The following is a 22,846-nucleotide window of genomic DNA, read 5'->3' on the forward strand; positions in this document are numbered from 1 at the left end:
TTTAAAACGACAATTCTGGTGACATAAAGTTGTTTTCAATCAGTTATGCAGTACGTTTCTATCTCACAAATCATATGGCTCCGCTTATAGAAATGCAATGCGGACGTGTCCCCCAATCCATTAGCCTAAGTACCACACCCTCTCTGCGGTACCTAGATAGTACCACGCGCCCTGATGGATGGAGGGCTGAACCAGCGCGTGACGTATCGCCTGTCGACGTGACATGCACATTAAGGGGTTGATATGCAAATTTGATGAAGATCGTATATGTGTTTACTTCGGAGTAAGCTTTAATGTTGTGGTAAAGTTTTGTAAACCAGACATCGGCTGTTTCTGATGTTACCGTAACCTAACCTAACCTAACCTAACCTAGCATGCATGTAGTCGGTGTAACTTAACCTGACCCTGTTCTGCAGCATAGCATGGCCTTTGCTCTTTGTGTATCAAAGCCATTGTCATATTTTGTTTAACATGTGCACCTTAGCGATGGCCGATAGCAGCCAAATAACTTGGATTATTTATGTAATAGTGTACCGTGCTTCTTAACACTTTTCAACTGTCGTCATCGTACATTTTTATGAGTTTACTTTGGATAATCTTTGCAAGGTACATCATTGATNGGGGGGGGGGGGGGGGGGGGGATACAAATTTCAAAAAGGTCTGTTTGAAACAGATACCAGGAATAAAATATGTCTGCATCTTATAATCAAATTAATTCCACTGGGAGACACCACAGCCTCAAAATCCGCGAGTCCCGTTCTTGAAATAAATGTGTATTGAGAGCTAACTCCTAGGTTTTCGAGAATTAAAGCACCAAAACAACAAAGAAACAACATCCATTCAAACGTCACGTTTCAATAATCCAACCCAGATATTTATTGCGGAGCAAATATTTTCGAGGTTGGGACAAAACGGCCTGGAACTAGACATTTTATTAAAATCTTCCATGATCTAATAACAACGTAGTCTGAATGAGAAGATACTATATTGACATACAGATCAATAAAAAAAACCACAATGAGGTTTGTTAGAGTGTTGTTATCCTTGTTGCTTCGGTGCTTTCTGGTGGAATATATAAAACATTATTTCTATTGACCGAAATGTTTAGCTACACTTCACCCAGATGTATAAATAGGCATGAAAATGCACGGGGCCAAATTTCTCGTCTCTTGCGTACAGCATTCCTATAGACCGAGATTTAAGCTACACTTCACCCAGCTGTATAAATGGGCATGGCAATGCTGGAGTATCCCATTAGTCGTGTCTTGCGTACATGTACACGATGCTATATATACAAACAAAAATATATAAAATATATTGATATGCATGTTTTACGTCACTCGTGCCTTTTCTTTTCTTTTCTTTTTCTTACTGTAATAACAGACCTCGTTCAATTACGATATGGAACATGCATGGGTAATAAGACTGCATAAATTGAAGAATACTTGATGAAAATGTAAACAAAACTCACCACGAACCCCCTGTACGTATACGCTCGGCATGTTCCCCTGACATTATGGCGTTCCGGGGTTACGACAACCTATACGTGACAGAGGACAGGTGATTATCGTACCTTGAGACAACTGTCCGCCTGTGCGTCGGACAGGTAGGTGAAGGTGTGCAATACACCTGGAGCATGTCCACATAATGCATATGACGGACCTGCACAGCAGAGTCACCGTCAGGTCAGCTCACGAAAGCATTGAAGGTCAGTCTGTCTGAGGTGTTCTATTCAATTAAATTCAACTTGTATTCCTTAAGTTTGACAACTTATTGGATAACTATAATTTACAATAAATTACAAATGATATATACACATGTGTATTGTGCAATCAACACTCATTATCACTCCCACATCATTATTGTGCATTCAAAATCATTTACGCTGCTCTCACATCATCATCATCATCAACAACAACAACAACATGTATGTTACATAATCCGTAATGATACAAACATATTCTAAATGCCAATAATACATACATAGACATTTATATAAATTATATTGATATGGATGTTTTACGTCACTCGTGCCTTATTATAGCCTCAAATATATATCTAGCAAGTTTACGAAGATCGCTGATATTGTCAATACTTAGTAATTGTACAAGTTTATACATGGAAGGATTTCACCTGTAATATGGTTTTATGTATTTTACTCTCAAAATATGATACTTTCTGCATATCAAAATAAAATGATATTCGTCTTCTATATTTTGAATTGCAGCTCATACAGTGTCTTTGTTCTCTCGTTGTGTTATTGTATCTACCAGCCTCAATAGCTATAAATTATGTGCAGAAAGACGAAGTTTAGATAAACAGTTTCGGTATTTCATAGGAATATACTTTGTCAAATAGTATTGAAGAATATGGTGATTTGCTAAATCCTCCAATAGCACTCTCAGAGAGTATAATGTATATATACGGTATAATGGACAAAGCGTCATTGTTTTTAAGACACAACTTAATGACAAAAATAAGTTAAATTTTTTTTTAAAGTGACTTTTATGACAGATGAATGCGTATCAGATGGATATTTTCGTGGTAGTTGATTAATGAAACCGAATTTGAATTCCTGTACGTATGGATATCAGTTTATTAGGATATTTCTTTCTTGTTTATGTGAGATTATACAATACGGTAATGAAGACAGTAGGACCTGGCGGTGCATAGTACAAGGAAACTGCATATGATACATTTTCGGGGAAAACTAAAGACAGGATGGATTTTCATATTTTGCTCTCTGAATAGTATATCCCAATTCTAACAGCTTAATTTTAGGATGATTATTTAGGTTAAAATATACACCCTCATGTATGTGGAAATAAAAAAATATTGAGTACAGAGGGAATCATTTCAATATTTTCTAATTATAAAAAGAAAGAAAGAAAGATTATACGTGTATGTCTGTCGGTATACCCTATACGACAAAAGCAGAAAGGGCGAGAGCAAAATGGGACGTAATGACCACGGCACTTTTGGGTTAAATTGAATTCAATTTTTTACTATAAGGCGATTGGCTAGGAATTTAATCTCAATAAATGTATGCATGGCTAGGAATTTAATCTCAATAATTGTATGCATGGCTAGGAATTTAATCTCAATATATGTATGTAAAAGATGAAGACAACAGGTGAGTGTTAGCAATAGCATTGTGTGAAAATATTGTGTGTATGCAATATAATGGAAATGTATATGCGAACACAAAAAATAAGATATGATTAATGCTTTTTTTAATAATGTGTTTGCATTCTAGACCTCTTCCTATTAATAAACAGCAAACGTAAATCAAGGACTAATGAAAAACAAATATCGATATAATTATTATCAAGATGAAAAAAATGTTTCAAAATGAAGTCAGTGAAATTACCATTAGACGAATAGACAGACTACTAGGCCTGTTGCAATCCAGAAAAGTCCCGTTTCCAAATTCCATTTATGATTCCTAGACAAATAAAACAGACGCAGAAACAGGGTTTTTACCCAATGTCATTCGAGAGATAAAGAAGATGAGTTCCATTTTATTTTGATTTTCCCCATTTTCATAGACACAGATTAATCAAACAGAAAACCTTCCATTTTCAAATTACTACAACTAGTTGGTATAAATAATGTAACAGAGCTATCCGATTCGGGAAAATATTTAAATTTAGTATTTAAGAGGCGTTAATTATAGGTTTACGCATTGTGTTGTTTCATAACTGAAATGCGTACATTATGTTAATATACTGTGATGTTGCTCTCCTGTCCATTCTAATTATGTTTCAAGAGTATATGTTATTATATGTATTTAACAAAACTTAATAATGTATACTTTAAGCCTAAGGACTTTTGGTTAATTAAAAAATGAATGAAAACACGGGAAAGAATTTTCAAAGTTTTGAAGCATGTTGAAGTGACAGCGATAATGATAGACGTACTTCACCGAAACATGTACATGGTTTATACTGTAACCGATGACCACTCGTGGCCGGATCCGGAGGCGTTATGTCCAGTACAGACAGACCATTATGACGGTGTCATGACCTGACCAATACATCAAGAACTAAATATACATGGTCAGTTTTACTGTAGGGTCATTACTTCTGAAGAAGGAAGTCATAATGGCGGGGTCGTTAAAGTTCATCTAGCGTATGTAGAGGCATAGCGAGTTACGTGTAGTGTTACACACACGTGTGCATCGGTGTTCTTGACCCGATGTATCGCCCCCAGACATGCTGATATTAGACTGCAATCCACATACATGTGACATTGTCATTTGTATTTCGCCAGACACATATATTTTCGCGTTTATTATAAGACTATATATTTCATTTCGTACCATTTTATTTTTGCGTTATCATCTTTGCTATCACTGGCATGATACTATTTTAGTGATCATCTCTGCTTGAATAACATTTTGTGGGTTCGCAATCAGACACTGTTTCTGCTCGCGAATATTTTGGGTTCGTTTTCAGTTTTGCTCACAGAATTATTTTCGTGTTCGCTGCCGTTATAATTTCTTGCTCGCAAAGGAAACACCTTGCGAACAATTTTGAGACAAAACAAAAATATTTCAGTCGTTTTTTTCTTACGCAAATTCAAATCTTTGCGATTGTATCGTAGCATTGCCAATTTCGAAAATAATTATTCGTGAAAAATATATGACCGCAGATGAAATGGTTCTGAGCTTGCTCAGTGACAAGTGGACACCGTCGTCCTATGACCTTTCATATAGGTCACTTCGGCGTAGGCGTGCGACAGTCACCAGGGGGCGTTGTAAGTCGCACAAAGAAATGGTCATATAAATGGTTCAATAGAATTTAAATCTCTAGAAAGTGGCCCGACAAAAACGAAAAAACATGTATTTCGAAATTGTCCAAATCAATAATTTGCAGGACTATATTTAAAGTCACTGAAGATAGCGTCTTTTCTTGCTCTCCCAGCAAAGGGTATTCGAAGTGTTCCGAATTCCATCTTTAAATGTTTACGAATTATGAACATACTGAAGAACCTTAAAACTGATTTTGAAATTACAATTTGAATGTTCACGAAATAAAGCCTACTTAAAAGACGACCCCTACATGTACTGACCCCAACTTGACCTTCAGCTTATCATCAACGACTATTTGAAACTCTTATTTCTAATCGTGACCCATTTGAAAACACCATCGTAATACATATATATTGTACGTAGAAATCACCATAGCGTTCCCAAGCATCAAGAACACAATTTGTTCTAAACGAGCTCTTCAACGTATGCACTTGCTTGCAGTAGAGTTGCGCACACGAGTATATACTATTTTCGTAACAGACACGGCTGTCATATATAGGTAATCTTAACGTGGAGTGGTTGAAGACATGGGCAATACTACCGTAGAATGTTATTGAAGAAAGGCTAATACATAACCATCAATCGTTGCTATCATTAGAAGAGAACTCGTCCCTGTTGTCTAGAGACATAAAACGTCAATGCGTGTGACGTAATAATGACAAGTAAATGGATTACGTAATCCAGGTAAAGCCATACACAGCTGCGCCTGATTGATTTTTTTCTCTCTTGTTAATACACAAAAATGCTATCTTGTCGAAGGGTTAATGACTTTTTTTTATAAAGTATTAGTGGAAACCCTGTTGTAGTTAGTTGGTTTGTTGGTTTAAGGAAGTTCCTTCATGTTTGAATATAAACTTTATATATTTTACAACAATTTAAAAAAAAGTTTTAACCACTTATACTAATCACTCTTGTTGGCCCGGATGTTAGCGTGTGTAGGGTCTTACTGTGGGAGGAAACCGGAGTGCCCTATCGGGAAAGTGACCCCATACCTTTTTACGACCTACGAACCCCGGCCGCCTCTGTGAAAGGCAAGTGCGCTATCCACTGAGCCACCCGACCACCCCATGTTTGTTGCGTGTGCGTGCATGTGTGTATATGTGCTGGAGGCAGGGTGTGTTATTTAGTAAGTTTGGTTACAGATATTATTTCCCGGAGTAATAAAATACTAAAACATTTCTAGAAATTGTAGTAAGGCTCCCCTTTCAGAGTCAAAATATTTTCCTGTTGTATCAACAATAAGTTGGCAAAATCCAGATACAACAAAGTTTTATAAATCTCACTGCAAGTATGATACAATAACAATGTAAGGCTAACTACTAACTCCAATTAAAAAACAATCCATTGCAAGGATACATCCAAACACATGTACAAGAACGCATTGTTAGCCTTTCTCCAAAAACAATAAACTTTAATAAAGAAAAAGAGAATTCAAAGTTTAACAATGCATTGTAGGATTAATCCAAATACAGATACAACGAGGCATTGTTAGGCTAGCTTCAAAAATATGAAAATTTTGTTCGGTCAACTCAGAGTACAACTAGAGTTGTTAAACTACAACCCGGAGTACAACGAAAGTTTGACTTCAATTACAACACGAGTTGTAAGGTCAACTCCAGGTACAACAATCCTTTGTTTGACTAGCCACAATTACAACACGAGTTGTTAGGTCAACTCCAGGTACAACAATCCTTTGTTTGATTAGCCACAATTACAACACGAGTTGTAAGATCAACTCCAGGTACAACAATCCTTTGTTTGACTAGCCACAATTACAACACGAGTTGTAAGATCAACTCCAGGTACAACAATCCTTTGTTTGACTAGCCACAATTACAACGAGCTGTTGTTGGATTAAGTCCAAAACAAAAACGCGTTCGAAGGCAAAGGGTCAAGACCAACAAGAGATGTTAGGCTAACTCCGAGCAAAACAAAGCTTACTTAGGCCAAATCCAATACAACAAGGCTTCGTTAGTCTAACAGTAACTAGGCTTATTAATTCAGGGGTAACAACTCTAACAATAAACGTGCAAAAAACTCAGGCTAATTAACATTCACAGGGATTTGCGATTTGGGTAAGATCTGTGTAAAGTTTCACTATTATGCTTATTTAGCGCCTCAAGTAATGAAGATTACATACAAACAGAAAAATATTTTGAAAATAAACAAAAAACTATTTATTACATAATCAATTTACCTCCTGGTAAGTTATTATGGAACGTATTTACATTATACAAAAATACTCAAATTTGTTGTACATGTAGCAAAAATAATTGTACGTGTAATTGAGAAAAACCTTATATGAATATTGTCGTAATATACGCTACATCGCTGCTATCCTTCCGGACAAGATAAAAATGATGTCTACAAAAGGCGGAAGAACGATCTGATCAATGATATCCCCTTAACTTCCATGCGAGAGGTATACTGACCGTTTAGCATTACATTTAATTGCTTATGAACATATCGACTTTCGTTGTATTTGAGTATGTGTTGTATTATAAGCAATCAGGAACCGTCGGCACATTCCGTAAACATGAAAATACGTCGTTTACGGAAAGTGCCGACGGTTTCCAATTGATATTTCAGGAGACCTTGTCCTTATACCAACGTTCGACGTAAAATAGCAAGGCTAAATATACAGGGTTATTTGATATGAAAATAAACATTTTTCAGAACGTTTGTCACAAGGTATAATAACATATAATAATAAGTGTATTGTTAAATAGACAATGCAGTATGAGCCCATTTTATGCCGAATTAAGCAAAGTACCCGTGCATTATTGTTTAGCTTTTATGAAGAATTTCTCAACTGCATTTTAATACTAGCTTATCTCCCCCTAGTTTAGGACTTAGGAATCAGACATCCAATTATGATTAATAAGGGTGGGTAGTGGAAATTATTGGGGATGGAAACCTGAACCTTTTGCAGATAGAGAAAAAAAGAATTTCTACAACTGGTATGGTGCTAAATTGCCCCTCATCCCTGTACTCTACCAGGAATATACCCCTGGACCATGTTCAGGAGGTAATCACCCCTGGTTATTAATCTACAGAAACAGAAACAAGTGATCAACATTATTAGGGTTAATATGTTTTCTAAATAATTCAATATTCTGGAGACGGGAGCCAGTCTACCCGTACACCAGTACCGGCTGAGTTAGACTCGTATGTGTAGGCTTTGTACATTGTACCTGCGCTAGTACATGCAGGTAAGTTATAATTAGGTCACATTACATGTATATTCTACTGTGCATATATGTATTTACCTCCACGACTGTTCTGGAACTGTCTTTCCTCCAAACGCACATGTCTTCAAATATCAAAATATCCTGAACTGTTTTTTCTAATATAAGTCAAAACAAAGTTATCTTCGTTTTCAATCCTACAGAATAGAACGCCAACAAACCACGACACTATCCACAGAACTTATAACAATATCTCGGTGTTAAGTATTCTATATCCTGTTCAGACGAACGTCCAATAAATGGTCTCACACTTTACCCATAATAAATCAACGCCCGATAACAGGTTTAACGAGTATACGCCACCTGAAAATCCCTTGTTATGTATATATATACTTGTCCAAACTACGCACAAAATCCTCCATACATATTATATAGGGACACCGGGAAACCATAACTCCAACAAGAAACCAGTTCTTCTCTATAGTTTGATGGTAAAATGCCTTATACCTTGAGTTAACCATCTGTATCCAACTGCATGATGGTATGAGGCGACACTTCACTTTTTAATGTAACAGCACAGACACTGTAGGACTAACTACAGACCAGTGTACACGCCACTATAGGCCTGTTTCAGTTTTGTGGACAGGACTTCAATACTTTCTCGAAAAGCATTTCATTGTAAGATGAATTTGGGAATTTCTGCGATATTTAAAGCAACACACTATCCTTTTACCCAATATGGCAAAACATTTCATTGTAAAACACCAATTCTACTCCATGACACGTACACCATAGATATACATGGACTTTCATCGATATATAATTAGTTGTAAACGGGTTTTTTTGTCAGTTCCCATTCACACTCCATATATCTACATGTATAAAACAACCCACACATATCTGAACCACTGTATAATGAATTATATCCTCCCAAACGACTGAACGATATTCGATAATTGCAAATCAGTGAATAAAACATCATCACCATTTGACTGTTAGCCATCTTACAAAGCGTTGGTAACGAGCCTCGTAACACGCATGCACGTTCGTCCGGACGCGCTCAGACGGACGACGGACGGAGGGACGTACATGTTCTAAGACCGGTTCTTACCTTTCCTATCCATTACGATGAGTGGACATCTTCAACAATCTTCACAATACTACATCCGTGAAATTAAACAGCAAGTTCAGGCTTGTATTAGGTAGTAATGTCGGCACAAGGAAATATATGGTAACCACAGACAAACACAGGTCATGCTCAAACCACTGTATATATTTAGAGCACATCTCTCACCTGAGAACCAGACGCGCTATAAACCGTCAACAAAAACAAAGCATCTGTATCTGCATCACGCGGGAACGATTCCGCAGCAACTGTTACCATAGCAACAAGAGAGAGACCCTTATCGATCCTACACTTCCGGTGTAAATAGCTTATCTTAAAGTAACAAGATAGGTTTATTATTTAAGAATGTTTATAGTTTCAGATGATTATGTGAAATGCTATCGTTTCCTATTACAAAACAATGCTTAATCATCCTGAATGGGATTGCGTTCTGTGTATCGACGTGACTTGAATACAGCTGTTATAGCCGGAAATTGGGCCTGGCCCTATCGCGTATGCAAATGAGCCGGAAATATCTCGACGGTCCGATAATGGCCTAATGCATTTATAAGCCAATCTTGATTATTTTGTAACGGTTGACCACAAGGTGCTGGTAATTGTTTGTACGGAAACCTACAATTGAGCGGTCGTATATTACATCATTACTGTATACTGTAAAACGTCCGTACCGTCAGATTTTTTTTGTAACACATAATATAACTCTACTGGAAAAAAAGTGTTGTTCTTTTTGTCAAGTTAAAATACTAGAAAAAAATTCGCACTGTCAAAATTTGACCCTTTGCCGGATTAATCTATATTCGCCAAATGTTAATTTCGCCCTTAATCTTTGATGACTGTGTGTATCACATTGTGTGATAGATTCGCCTTCATTAAGGGAAGGCGAAAAGGCGAAATTTAAACTTCGGCGATTTGTTTTCTAGTATTGTAACTTGAAAAAAAGAACAACACTTTATTTTTAGTAGTGTTATATTATGTCTTATTAAAAAAATACTTGAAAAGATTAATCATAGCTACATAACGCTTATGTCTTCACCTATAATATTCATCCAATCCTTGGTTCTGACCAAAAATTCTACATCGTTATGTAGAATTTTCATATCCCCAGTGCCTGCATAGGATAGACTAAATTAGTCAAATTCAAAATATAAATAGAAGTATTTGTCTTGAATTCCCGAACAGGATTACAGACCAATATCGTAATGCGCTAACGCACGAGATCAATTTTGTCTTCAACGCTGTTAAGAACTGATCCGAACAAGAAGCAGCTGATACATGATTTCCGAGGACCAAGCGTCATATGTGTAACAGGAAGGAGAGTAGTGCGCTTCTATCGGGGATCGAACCCGCGATCCCAGCCTTTTTGTCGGACGCTCTACCACTAAGCTAAATGGAATTTCCCTCTAGCGCGAAGCTAGAAGGTGATCATTGTCCTTATAAAATACAATTAATATCTGCCACACTACTTCCCTCTTTTTAAAATGTGTTTTTCCTAGAACACCACAACCCAGGTTCTAAATCCCTGTCACCACAGGGAGGGCCACGGACACCATTTGTAATAGGAAAGAGAGTACATGTATAATGTGCTTCTACCGGAGACCGAACCCGCGATCCCTTAGGTTCCTAGTCGGACGCTCTATTACTGAGATAAAGGGAAATTTCCTCTAGCGCGAAGCTGGAATGCGACCGTTATCTCTTTATCGAGAGGAAATTAAAAAATCTATCTATCTATGTACATTTAAAATCTCCCACATATGGTACACGATAGCAATATTCATAACCGAATTAATAACAAATGCTTGTGTGAAGGGTATATCTGTATAGGTCAATATTGTGAACCAAATATTCAGTATTTGTTTCAAATATCTGACTTAGCACCTTCTGTACGCCAGTACCTATTGATCGATTCATTAAATATAAATAGGAGTTCCGCTTTTATCTGTTTGACCTGACCGTGTCATCTTTACTCCCCCGGTGAGCATAAACCGCGTGAATACGTACGTGTAGGTCTCGCCCTTCTAATACCGGAAATGAGTTGAATCAGTCAGCCTTATATTTAATTAATGGTCCTTGTCCCACTGGCCAAACACCAAGAAGTTCCTTTGTAGTTTTTCGTACAAACTTGTACAGTTAACTCCCCTTAATTGCGTTTTGAAAGAGTTAACCCCCCTTAATTTTGTTCTGGAAGTTTGGTTTGGTTTAGTATTGTTTAACGTCCTATCAACAGCTATGGTCATTTAAGGACGGCCTCCCCTGTGTGCAATATGCATGCGTGTAGTGTACATGTATACGTGTGTGTTTTTGGAGGCTGCGATATGTTCGTGTTTGTCTCCTTTTGATAGCGCGGAACTGTTGCCGACTTTATAGTGCTTACTCACTGAAACATACTGCCGAAGACACCCAGCAGGACGCCCCACCTGGTCACATTATACTGACAACGGGCGAACCAGTCGTCCCACTCCTATATTGCTAAGCGTTAAGCGGGAGTAGAAACTTCCATTTTTACAGACCCTGGTATGTCTCGGCCGAGTGACAGAACCCAAAGCCTTCCTCACAGGGGCAAACGCTCAACTAAAGGCCAGAAGTGAGGCATTGTTAAGGGAGACATTAGGAAGAAGAATGTTGTTTAGAAAGAAGAGAAAAGATAAGATCCCAAATTTTGTCGCCTCTTACGATCATGCAATGGGGCAGCAGGTACATGTATTACGCCCTACCTGCAGGAACGTTTTGGAAGTACTGCCGTTAAACAGGTAGCTCAGTTGGTCAGAGCGATATTATAACCACCATTAGAGACCTTAGCTTCGAATCCTGGTCAGGCCCGTTGATTTATTTTTTTTAATTTCATTTTTTCAAAACTGTTTCGCAATTATTTTATTTTTACAGAAAAGATTGATCAAAGTTAGTGAAAAGTTACGTTTAAGGCAATGATACAGCTACTTTTAATACAAAATACGTAATAAAAACGACAATAAAAAGTGCATATTTACATTTTATGAAGTGCGGATCGTAGATAAAGAAATCATAAACTGATAGAGATTCATGACCACTTTCAGACCAGCTCTTCAAAATGAAAACGCTCATCGGCGAGAACGAGGCCGAAGGAGTCTTACGGTATTGGACCGTGTGCGGAGTCATGATGTCATGAATTTGTCAAAATATAGTTCGAAATATATGTAATTAGCCCACGGTATCTTGAAATGTAAAGGGATATACGGACAGCATGCTATACTTTTCCGACATCTTCACAACAACAAAATGTTTGGAGAAGTGCCAAAAACACTGACGCCCAATGCCGTGCAACGATATTTTTTGTGCTTTCAAAAACGAACAAAACTGCTTTTCAATCATACCGTTGTTGTGCATCTGTTCCATGACGTCAGAAAGTCTAACATTCTAACAAAACGAAGAGGAGTTATCCTTAAGAGCTACTTAGAATTTCTAAAATAAACACAAAATAACGTTTGTTGCTTCCGAGAGGCACTAACGGTTCCGAACTGCCGTATGTTGATTTTTTGTTTGTTTTGTAATTAACATGTGTTCGATTTCGTATTCTATAAATGCCCGTCATTCTAACCCCGCCCCACCCCCTACCTAGCTATGACTGCAATCTTCAATCTTTTAACCCTCGTCCAAAAAGGCATTTTACGTTTGAGTTATGAATCCCCGTCTCGTTGCACTGTATATACAGTAACCTCCCCTTATTTTCTTTTCGGCTATAACTGTAGCACAGTTGGGGCAGGTCACTTTGAATTGGCTTGCCCCAACCACATATGTTCGTACAAATGTCTGAAATACACATATGCTATACTGATATGGGTATATATATATATATATATATATATATAATGCTGTGACCTATATCAGTATAGCATATGTGTATTTCATACATTTGTAACGAACCCCTGTGGTTGGGGCAAGCCAATTCCGTTGACCAGGTAGCTCTGTCGGTTAGAGCGATAGTGCTACTATATAACAATCACTGGTCCAGTGTTCGGACCCCGGTCTAGCTCTGTTGAAATTTTACACCAAGACCACCTTGGTTGACTATATTTTATTCATTTCATCATAAAAAAAATTCATAAAAGTCCCTCAGGGGATCGCTTTTTTAAAGAACTTACCTACCAAAGCTAAACAGTCACGCCGAAAAAAAACCTACCAGTTTCCAATGTATAGTAACAGTTTTTGGCAGTGGTACGGGGATCCTTATGATATGAATAGTTAATATAGGGGGGTTTCTTGGTCGGACAAGAACAAAAAATCGTCGACTCACAGGATACCTATATCAAATCGCGTATAAAGTGATTAAATCAATTCTATCTATAATTAATTTTCATTAGGGTTGTTCAACAGTTGTGCCACTTTCCGTATGAAGATAATTAAACATCATATATATATATATATATATATATATAGGAACCACAGGGAGCAGAGTTCTCAGTGCCAATCTTTAATCATTGATGTTAATTACCAGTAAAATGGAGTAGATTTTACATGGTTTCCGCGTAAACAATATTCTAAGTTTTATGTAGATCTATAAATACATACAGCAAAACACAATTGTCTGAATCATAAAGATATTGGTCAATTATTAATTTGGAGTAATTTTTTCTGAAATCATTGCCGATTGTATGGCCTACTTCTTCACCGAGCTTCATTCGATACTGTAAAATCATAAATTTTCGTGGGACATTAAATTTCGTTTCGTTTATTTCGTGATTAACAGAAACCCACGAAATTAAATCTCCACGAAAACCTAAATCTGGTATGATATAGATAAGGGAAGATCAGAAATTAGCAATACATAGTGTCCTTGAAACAGGCTAGTATATGAAAACCACGAAATTTTAACCCCACGAAAATAAATAATTCTACAGTATGTTGTTTATGTGTAAAAACGCCAAAAGTAAATAAAATGTACGTGTCAGGAAACGCGCAAAAGTTCTTTGTTTTCGAGTCAACAATAGAAAAAAATCTATGAGTATCAATTATGAATTGTTTTAAGGGAAAGCTGTCGAATACATACGTACTTGGGGTCTCACAGAGTTAAGTCCAAAGTCTATCGAATGTTTAAAGATGGTTGTTTAAAGGTTCGAAGTTGTAGGTCTCCGCAAGGTTCCAAATTTTCTCCCATATGTTTGAAGTTAAATCTATTAGTTACAAAGTAGTAACAATTTTTCAAACTCCTCTCTCTCTCTGAAGATCTTAACAGTCTTTCTACCGTTCAAATCCTTATTTCCAAAGGTTTAATGACGTACGTTGGGCGTTCCCAGGTTTTTAAGGAGAAAATTATTTTAAAGTTTTCAATGGCGTCTCTCAAAAACTTCAAAGTGTCTCCCTTGAAAATGGAAGTCGTCACTATATGGTTCAACGCTGCCTCTCTTAGGCCCAAAGTCGTCTCTCTAACAAGTTCAAAGTTGTCTCATGGAATTCAAGGTTAAGGGACATCTTTCTAAAGCTTCAAAACCATTATTCCAATAATCAGAATGGTTTATTGAATGCTGAAAGCGGTCTCTCTAAAGATTCAAGGCGTTCTTTCTAATGCTCAAAATGGTATCTCTAAACATTATAAGACGCCTCCAAATGTCCATGTCTGTCTCTTAAAGTTTAAAAGAACTTGGCATATTTAATGTTCAAAGCCGTTTAATATTTTGTGTTGTATCGTCTGCTTCACATGTACAGGTGTAAGGGACAAACACGTAGAAGATATTCCATGATATGAACGTACGTCTAAGCGTATGTTTGCCCTCCCCACCCCGGGTTAAATCGAGGGTTATTCGTGGAATCCTATGAACCAAATATTGTTCTACCGTCCAAAATTCACAATAATCGTGTTGCCAGAATAACTAAGAAACACCTTAAATATAAAAATGCGTTTGAATTAATTTAACAGGTTGTTTTTATTTAAATGAATCACGAATCATACGATGGCTGATTGAGGACGTCAAAAGAATTATTATATCTGGTTATACCGACTTAGTATCTCAATATAACATGTTAGTATCTCGTTATAACGAGTAAGTATCTCATTCTAATGGGTTGGTATCTCGTTATAACGAGTTATTATCTCATTCTAATGAGTTAGTATCTCGTTATAACGAGTTAGTATCTCATTCTAATGAGTTAATATTTCGTTATAACGAGTTAGTATCTCATTCTAACGTGTTAGTATTTCGTTATAACGACATATTATCTCTCTCTAATGAGTTAGTATCTCGTTATAACGAGTTAGTATTTCTTTCTAATGAGTTAGTATCTCGTTATAACGACTAAGTATCTCATTATAACGACTAAGTATATCGTTAGAACGAGTTCTTATCTCGTTATAACGACTTAAAATTCCGTTATAACGAGGTAGTGTCATGTTTCAACGACTAAACATTTCGTTATAACGAGTTAGTATCATGTTATAACAACTTAATATCTCGTTATAACGAGTTAGTATCAAGTTAAAACCACTTAAATTTTTGTTATTGCGAGTTAGTATCTCGTTATAACGACCTAGTATTTCGCTATAACGACATATGATCATCTGCGCCAGTATCACGAAAAGGCTTGTACAATGTAAGACCGCTAATGTGACTGTTGGTAGCTAGCTATAGGCGTTTAACGGTGTCATTAGTACAGACGGTGACACACGCTAGGGTTTCCATGGTAACTATGTAACAGCTGTTACCTGCACATCAATTCTAGAGATAGCTATTTAAACAAAACGCCGCATCAGTAGTGATATCTATATCGAACAAATACTCGGGTATACATTGGTATACATGAACTGTTCCTAAATTATCAGTTTTCGTGTATTCGTCATCCGCTGTAGCAACCACATCTGTTTGTTATGAACTTAAAATAGAAATCAATGATTAAAATCTGATGTTGACGAAAACATGTAAGTACATATAGAGGATCTTACATGAGTGGCCATGTCATATTGAATTAATAAAACGAGTTCAATAATCTGATCTGAAACGAGCCTTTAGGCGAGAATCATATCAATTTTCTGAACGAGTTTAATAAATACAGTGTGACATGGAAACGAATGTAAGATTCTATTTATCACACATAACATTCATTATTTGAAAAGTAAACTTTAAACAGTTATATGTTATCAGATGACTATATAAAAAAGTTCCAGATTTTCTTCAATAATGAACAGTTCTAAATGCAATGAAATATGATGAATATTTCACATTCATTTAAGATAACAGTAAATGTAACAAGTGGAAGAGTAAATGAAAGTAGTACCTGTTGTGGCGTAGGAATATGTTCCCACGGTTTTGACCAATCGCAGCACCTTAAGGTTTTATTACACGTGTGAAATAATATAGTAAATTGGATCAGCTATGTGATTGTGATAAGTACGCGAACAATATTACCGATTAAGGTAAAGGATAACAAGTTAAACGATATCATTACCAACGTCAATATTGTAAAATATTTGTAAAAGACCTTTTCAAAACAAATATGTATTTAAAATAAATATCGAATGTTGTCATGCATTTGACAGAATTGTAGTTGTTCGAAATTTGAACGTTTGAAAACAGATATTAAAAAAAACACAAGAAAACGGCAAGGGTCGAACTCGGAACATTTACATAATAAAGCCTACACTTTATCAATGTTGACAGGAATTATACCAGCACAGGTCAGCAGCAAGACGAGTGTTCAATTTATTGGCCACAGAGCATATGAACACTTGACAGGGGATACTACTCTTGGCAAGAAAAACTGTTTTTGATTGATTCTTCTTCTTCTATATAGAGGGGAGAATACTCTAAGATGAAAACCCCCACCGAGTGAAACTCTTTTTCGTGATTAAAACTAACGTAGTGGTACTCTTTGCCTTAAGTATTTCAGTATCTTTGGTAAGAATAATTGATTTAAGTTCTAACCATTTTTAGGGGAAAATGTATGATATATACCTGTTCGAGCTGTGTATTTCCGACTAATGATAACGTATACTCACAGATACAAAAGATGTCGTGATGTCTTATGAAATCAACAACCTGTCTGTCAAGTGTTTGTTTCTTTGTATTTTCATGAGCGTTTAAACTTCCTTGCGTTACATTTTTAAATGCTATCGCAGATGATCGGTATTCCGAGGTGTTTTTCTAAAGCGGAAAAAAAGCTAACAATTCGAAGAGAAAAGGTTGCCCTTTGTGTATGGATCGCAGGCTTTTTCTAATTCATCAGTTTAGTAATATGACGCGTTTTCTGTCCAATCTGTGACAAAGTCGGTGTCAATTACAAAAAAAAATTGTATACACTACAAGCTAGTTTTAATTACTTCTTTGTATTTTGAAAATAGCTTAGTTTATTTTTTTTGATGCAGGGTGCAAGTCACGGAATAAAAATGAACGAGGAGGTCAGTGAAGGAAACACTAATAAAGGGATGCGGTTATTCATTTTTTCACTACTCCAACATCAAAGTAAGAGGGCGGAGTCAAGTTTGAAGGTGCATTCCTTATGAAATAACTGCTCCCTTCATCCATCTGGATCAAGCTCAGTATACAAGTTTATTAAAAAAAAGTCAAAATATTTGGAGCATCTTATAGTCTTTCACCTCCGGACAGACTGCAGTTTATACCGTATTACACAGAAATGAATTCTTGGTCAGTTCTTCTTTGCAGTTTAAAAGATGAAACTGACAAACGCTTTTTAAATGCATAGTTATTGACAAAATAACTTTCTTCGACAATATTAAACAGAAACGCGTTAGAAGCATTTCTTCCACAACCCACTATAGGTTTCTTACTCCCTCCTCATGGAACAAACCTGCTAGGGGTTGATAAACATTTATAGTGATAGCACCCTGGACGCAATTTCATTTGGTTAATCTTCTAATTATGACATCAAGTGATGCTGCGTTACGACGCCATGTTCCATTATGACGTCAAAGTTCAATGTTATTGTTTCTCAGATAAAAAAACCCACCACCAAGTGATGGTTGGTTTTCATGTTTATCTAACTCTCATTAGTTTATTTTAAAATTGTAAAAGACACGAGGTTTCTACAATTTGAACATGAATCTAACTAGAATAAGAAAAACGTCGGTGAACTTTTATTTTTGTTACAAGACGAAATCTCATTTAGTGTTATATACAATTGGAAAATAACTTTAAAAAAATCCTATCATGTGAGGAATAACTAAAATCAAATTATGAATAAATCCTCAATATCAAAATATTCTCAAATCATGACATTTTGTTCCCATCAGGGGATCGTGGCACAAGTGAATGCCTAATCCATTGTATAAAGTTATCTCATCCTCATCGGAAAGTTTGTCAAAACTTCTCCATTTTCTGAAAAACGATGTCTGTCCCACGTTCTTATCTGTCCTTACATCGTTCAAACAGGAATTCAAAACATCCCCTGAATGTCTTTTCTTCCATAACATCAAACTCCAGCCTCACAGTTAATGATCATGGGAAAGCGATTCTTTTAACTTCTCAGATACCCAAATATCCCGGCGACGACACTGTGTATAACACGTACAGAACCGAGGATACCCGAGTGATACCTTTTATTGTAACACTACTGAATACAACATACGGGACCTAGGGTACTCGAGTGATACCTTATATTGTAAAACTGCAGAACGCAATGTACAGGACCAATGATACTCAAGCTATACCTGGCATTGTAGCTTGTGCCCAATCCATTTGACTGTTAAATGTCAATATAAATATGTTTTTAATATTCAATACTACTAAACAAAATGTACATGACCGAGAATTCTCGAGTGATACCTTGTATTGTAATACTACTGAACCGAGGATACTCGAGTATTGCCTTATATTGTAATAAAACTGACAAAACGTAAAGGACCGATGATACTCGAGTGATACCTTGATTTGTAATACTATTGAACAAAAGGTACAGGACAGATGATACTCGAATGATACCTTGATTTGTAATACTACTGAACACAATGTACATGTACAGGACCGATGATACTCGAGTGATACCTTGTATTGTTATAACACTAAACACAAGGAACATGACCGAGGATACTCGAGTGATTTAATTTAAGCATTGAACTGTGTTGATATGGCATTTACAGCAGATATGAATGACAGTGTTGAATACTCATACCTTTTTTTGAGTATTTATATTTCATAGAAATTAAAATCTGCCTCAGAAAGTTCAGTTTACATGTTACATGTATCCAACCTTAAATACTAGTTTAGTTCGACCATCACTTGAGTATGCTTGTACAGTATGGGACCCTCACACCCAAACAAATATTGACAAGTTGGAAATGGTCCAGCGAAGGGCAGCGCGCTATGTGCTCAATAAGCACAGGTACAACCATCGTACCTCCAGTGTGTCAGAAATGTTGGACCACCTAAAGCTGCACCCTCTAGCAGATAGACGTAGAGATGCTCGTCTGACCATGCTTCATAACATTGTAAACCAGAAAATCGCTATCGTAAAATCAGACAGATTAATCCATTCAGTTAGAAAATCCCGAACAAACCACCAGTTTTCGTACCAAACTCCCCGCTCAAAAACCCAGACCAGAAAGGCACCATTCTTCCCTCAAACTATACCCGAGTGGAATAAACTCACACCTGACATCATTTCGAGCCCCACAACGGAATCATTCAAATCAGCCCTCTACCGTCACTCAAACGCAAATTAGACCATCTCGTATCTTATAAAAACAATCTCTTTCCATGTTTCACTCCTCGTCTGACATTTTATCTTCAAATTGTCAAATTCAAGTTGGTCAGTACCATTTAGAGGTAGAAGTACTACAATCAGTGATTATTGTCCCACAGATAATGAGTCCTGGACCCGTATTCATGAAACCGTTTTCAAAGTCAGATTCTTTGCTCAATCCCAATTTCTTGTCCCGGTGAAAATTGATGAAAATATCACATTTCGTCGGTGATTTTGAAGAATTTTCGAGACTTCAAGCCGAATACCGTTTAACATATTACCGCTGGCTTTTTTTACCGTGCCACAAAATTAAAACGAGTAACAAGAAGTAAGATGATTTGAGCACAGAATCCATACTTGGGCATGAGAAAGGTTTCATGAATACGGACCCTGGACTCATGCTTTTCATGTGGGACTCGCCAACCTTTTGAAGACTCACTATAATCCTACAAAAATCGCTGACAATTATGACGTCATAATAAGGATGACGTCAATACATGGGTCATTGCATTTTCAGTTAACGTCATGTATTAGCAGTGCCACAGAGTCGTAAACATGGTGTAGTCATATCATAAGGGAAAACCTATGTAGAACTGAGAATCGTAATTTCATTGGTTACGAGGTACACAACCGAGGACACTCGAGTAACAGTGGTCCCTTATATTGTGTTACCAATGGGCACAACCTACAGAACCGAGGATACTCGAGTCACTGTGCTTTTCATATCTAACTGCTGTATTGATCTTAGCATTGACTAAAACAACAAAATTGGGCAGCTTCTTTACCTTACAGTTGATCCGGTTGATCCGTGTATTTTAATGTCAATAGATAACAGAACTTTGTTCCAAGTTTGAGTAGTACAATTGGTATATTATCACAGAACATAAAACATGTAACAGTAAGTACAATGTCATGAACTGAAACAATTAGTTAATTACCTTTATGCCAAACGTCATTCCAAAAATGCACATGCGAACGGACCATATCACCGACGCGTTCCGGTCGAACTGAACCGTTCGGTACCTTCTCACCTTGTCGCTGCTTTCGCGCCATGATGTCCCTGGGCAGAATCAAGATGGCGTCGTGAACGGACAGACATCTTCGCTTCGGTTTCTTACGTGACTTCATACTGACCACTGGACACCCGTGGGATACTCACAGAGCTCTAGGGTTCACCTCGCGAGACGACTCCTGATCCTTGACTGAGAGACTGACTGATTCCTGTCTTGGACGGTTGCCATTGTTTACGGGGCCTATAGCCTCCTGACCAATACCTACGATCTATTGATCGTACACCTGTCTTAGAAATATTACAAGATCGGACGGTATTTCTCCTTGAATTATTGATATTCCTGAGGTCTATTTACTCATCCTGGTCCCACGTGGCCCCGAAACCGTACGTTATGTGGCGCCGTACCCGTAACGTCATAATCCCGTCTCCAGGGCAAGTAATACTTGCGCCGCCATTTCCAGCATCCTGACACGAGTTCTGCTAGCACGACAGGGGAGTCATGCTTGGTATTATGTTACATATACGGCCCTTTCCATTTAATGCATGTTCTGTGTTTATGGCGATTATGATGATGATGACAGTAATGCTGTACATCGATATCGGGGTATAAACAACTCGTCATCTACACCACGGCGTTTACTGTACAATCTGTTGCACGCACGTACATAGTTATATGTAAATATATATATATATATATATATATAGCAACGTGCTCGTGTTTCAACAAACCACTGACACGAATTGCGTTATAGTAGCCACTCACGACACAGAACAATAATTAACAGTAACATTTTCATATTTCAGAATATTTAAAAAAAAATTAAAAAAAAAATTAAAAAAAATGACGTCACATGTCATCACGTTACATTGGGCAATCAAAGTGTTGTAAAGTCATCTGGGTTTTTTTTATGTCATTTTCTATTTACCTATGTGTTTTGAAATTTAAAACCCTTTATTACTGGTGACTGTACTTGCATTGCTGTTAGGGTTAACACAGCAATGTCGGTTGGTTTGAAATTGTAAACAAAAATATCTTCATCAATATGTTTAGTGAGGGTCCGCTCGCTTTCTTGCATCAAATGTATTGTTTCCGTATTTAAAAAAAATACACTATTCCATTTGCTACTCTACTTTAATGAATAAATACAAATGTTTTCATCCTGGCCATTGCCGAAGGAAACAGTTTAGTAATTTAGAGATTTCATTTTCCGGCATTGCATAAATTTAAACAACGTATTTGTTTTTCTTTGATGACCGGTCATGTGTTCGCCACATTGATCTGTTTCCGGTATCGCTCTACGTAGTACATTCAATATCAAACATTCATGGGGCTACACGCTATTATCTGTACATTGTGTCCAGTATGTTCGACCGGATGTGACGTACGTCGTATTCCAAAACCATTGACATCGCTGTTTTTATTGTAACTTTTCAATACCAGCCCTCAAGCGTTTCACACGTGAAGCGATACGGGAGGGTTATACGGCTTCCGGTCCTCACAACTCAATCCCGTGCTAGGATTTGATGTGAAATCATTATTGATAACAAGTTATTTACCGAGACGTTATGAGTTTCCAAGCTTTCAAATCAATACCTGTTTCGACCTCCCCGAGGATTTTAGCGTTTTTCTTATATTTTCATGGCTTTTAGTTAACTCATCGTCATGGTGATTTCTATTGCGTGTGATGTCACGCAATGGATTTGTTTCTATATTTAAAACTAATTGACCTTTGAGTCGAAGAAAAAAGGTAAATCTAGACAAAACACGCAAACAAGATATCACGGTACAAGTATAGCCGTCACGTAATAGTCGTCACGTGATAGGAATTGTCACGATTTGTTTGTACTGCTTACGTTCATGAGAGCTGGCGATCATCAGATGTGAGCAAATGAAATGAAGTGAAATAAACATGCAATTTTGTTTCAGGTAGAGAAACTAAGATGTACCTCCAACGAAAATGAGCCCAAATTGTTTAATGTTTTTCTGGCCTAGAGTTGCTTGCAAGTTTACCCTGTAGCAAACAGTTATTTACGAAAGGAATGTATGT

The 22,846-nt window shown here is 36.9% G+C and overlaps 1 protein-coding gene across 4 annotated transcripts in view; it reads right to left on the minus strand.

The window, feature by feature from the left end:
- Positions 1–20,929, minus strand: part of LOC110465860 — a 37,277-nt gene extending 16,348 nt beyond the window's left edge. Inside the window, exon 1 of one of the 4 annotated variants that reach the window (XM_021521973.1) lies at positions 20,725–20,929. In XM_021521973.1, the coding sequence (XP_021377648.1) occupies positions 20,725–20,914 (190 nt within the window). In that variant the 5' untranslated portion in view covers positions 20,915–20,929. Of the gene's footprint in view, positions 1–1,471; positions 1,504–8,082; positions 8,260–9,112; positions 9,323–20,724 lie in introns of those variants that run through there. The other 3 variants (XM_021521976.1, XM_021521979.1, XM_021521974.1) reach the window with 3 other exon arrangements.
- Between the last annotated feature and the right edge of the window lie 1,917 nt (positions 20,930–22,846).

Source organism: Mizuhopecten yessoensis, unplaced genomic scaffold (genome assembly GCF_002113885.1).
Source record: "Mizuhopecten yessoensis strain PY_sf001 unplaced genomic scaffold, ASM211388v2 scaffold11103, whole genome shotgun sequence".
NCBI lineage: Eukaryota > Metazoa > Mollusca > Bivalvia > Pectinida > Pectinidae > Mizuhopecten > Mizuhopecten yessoensis.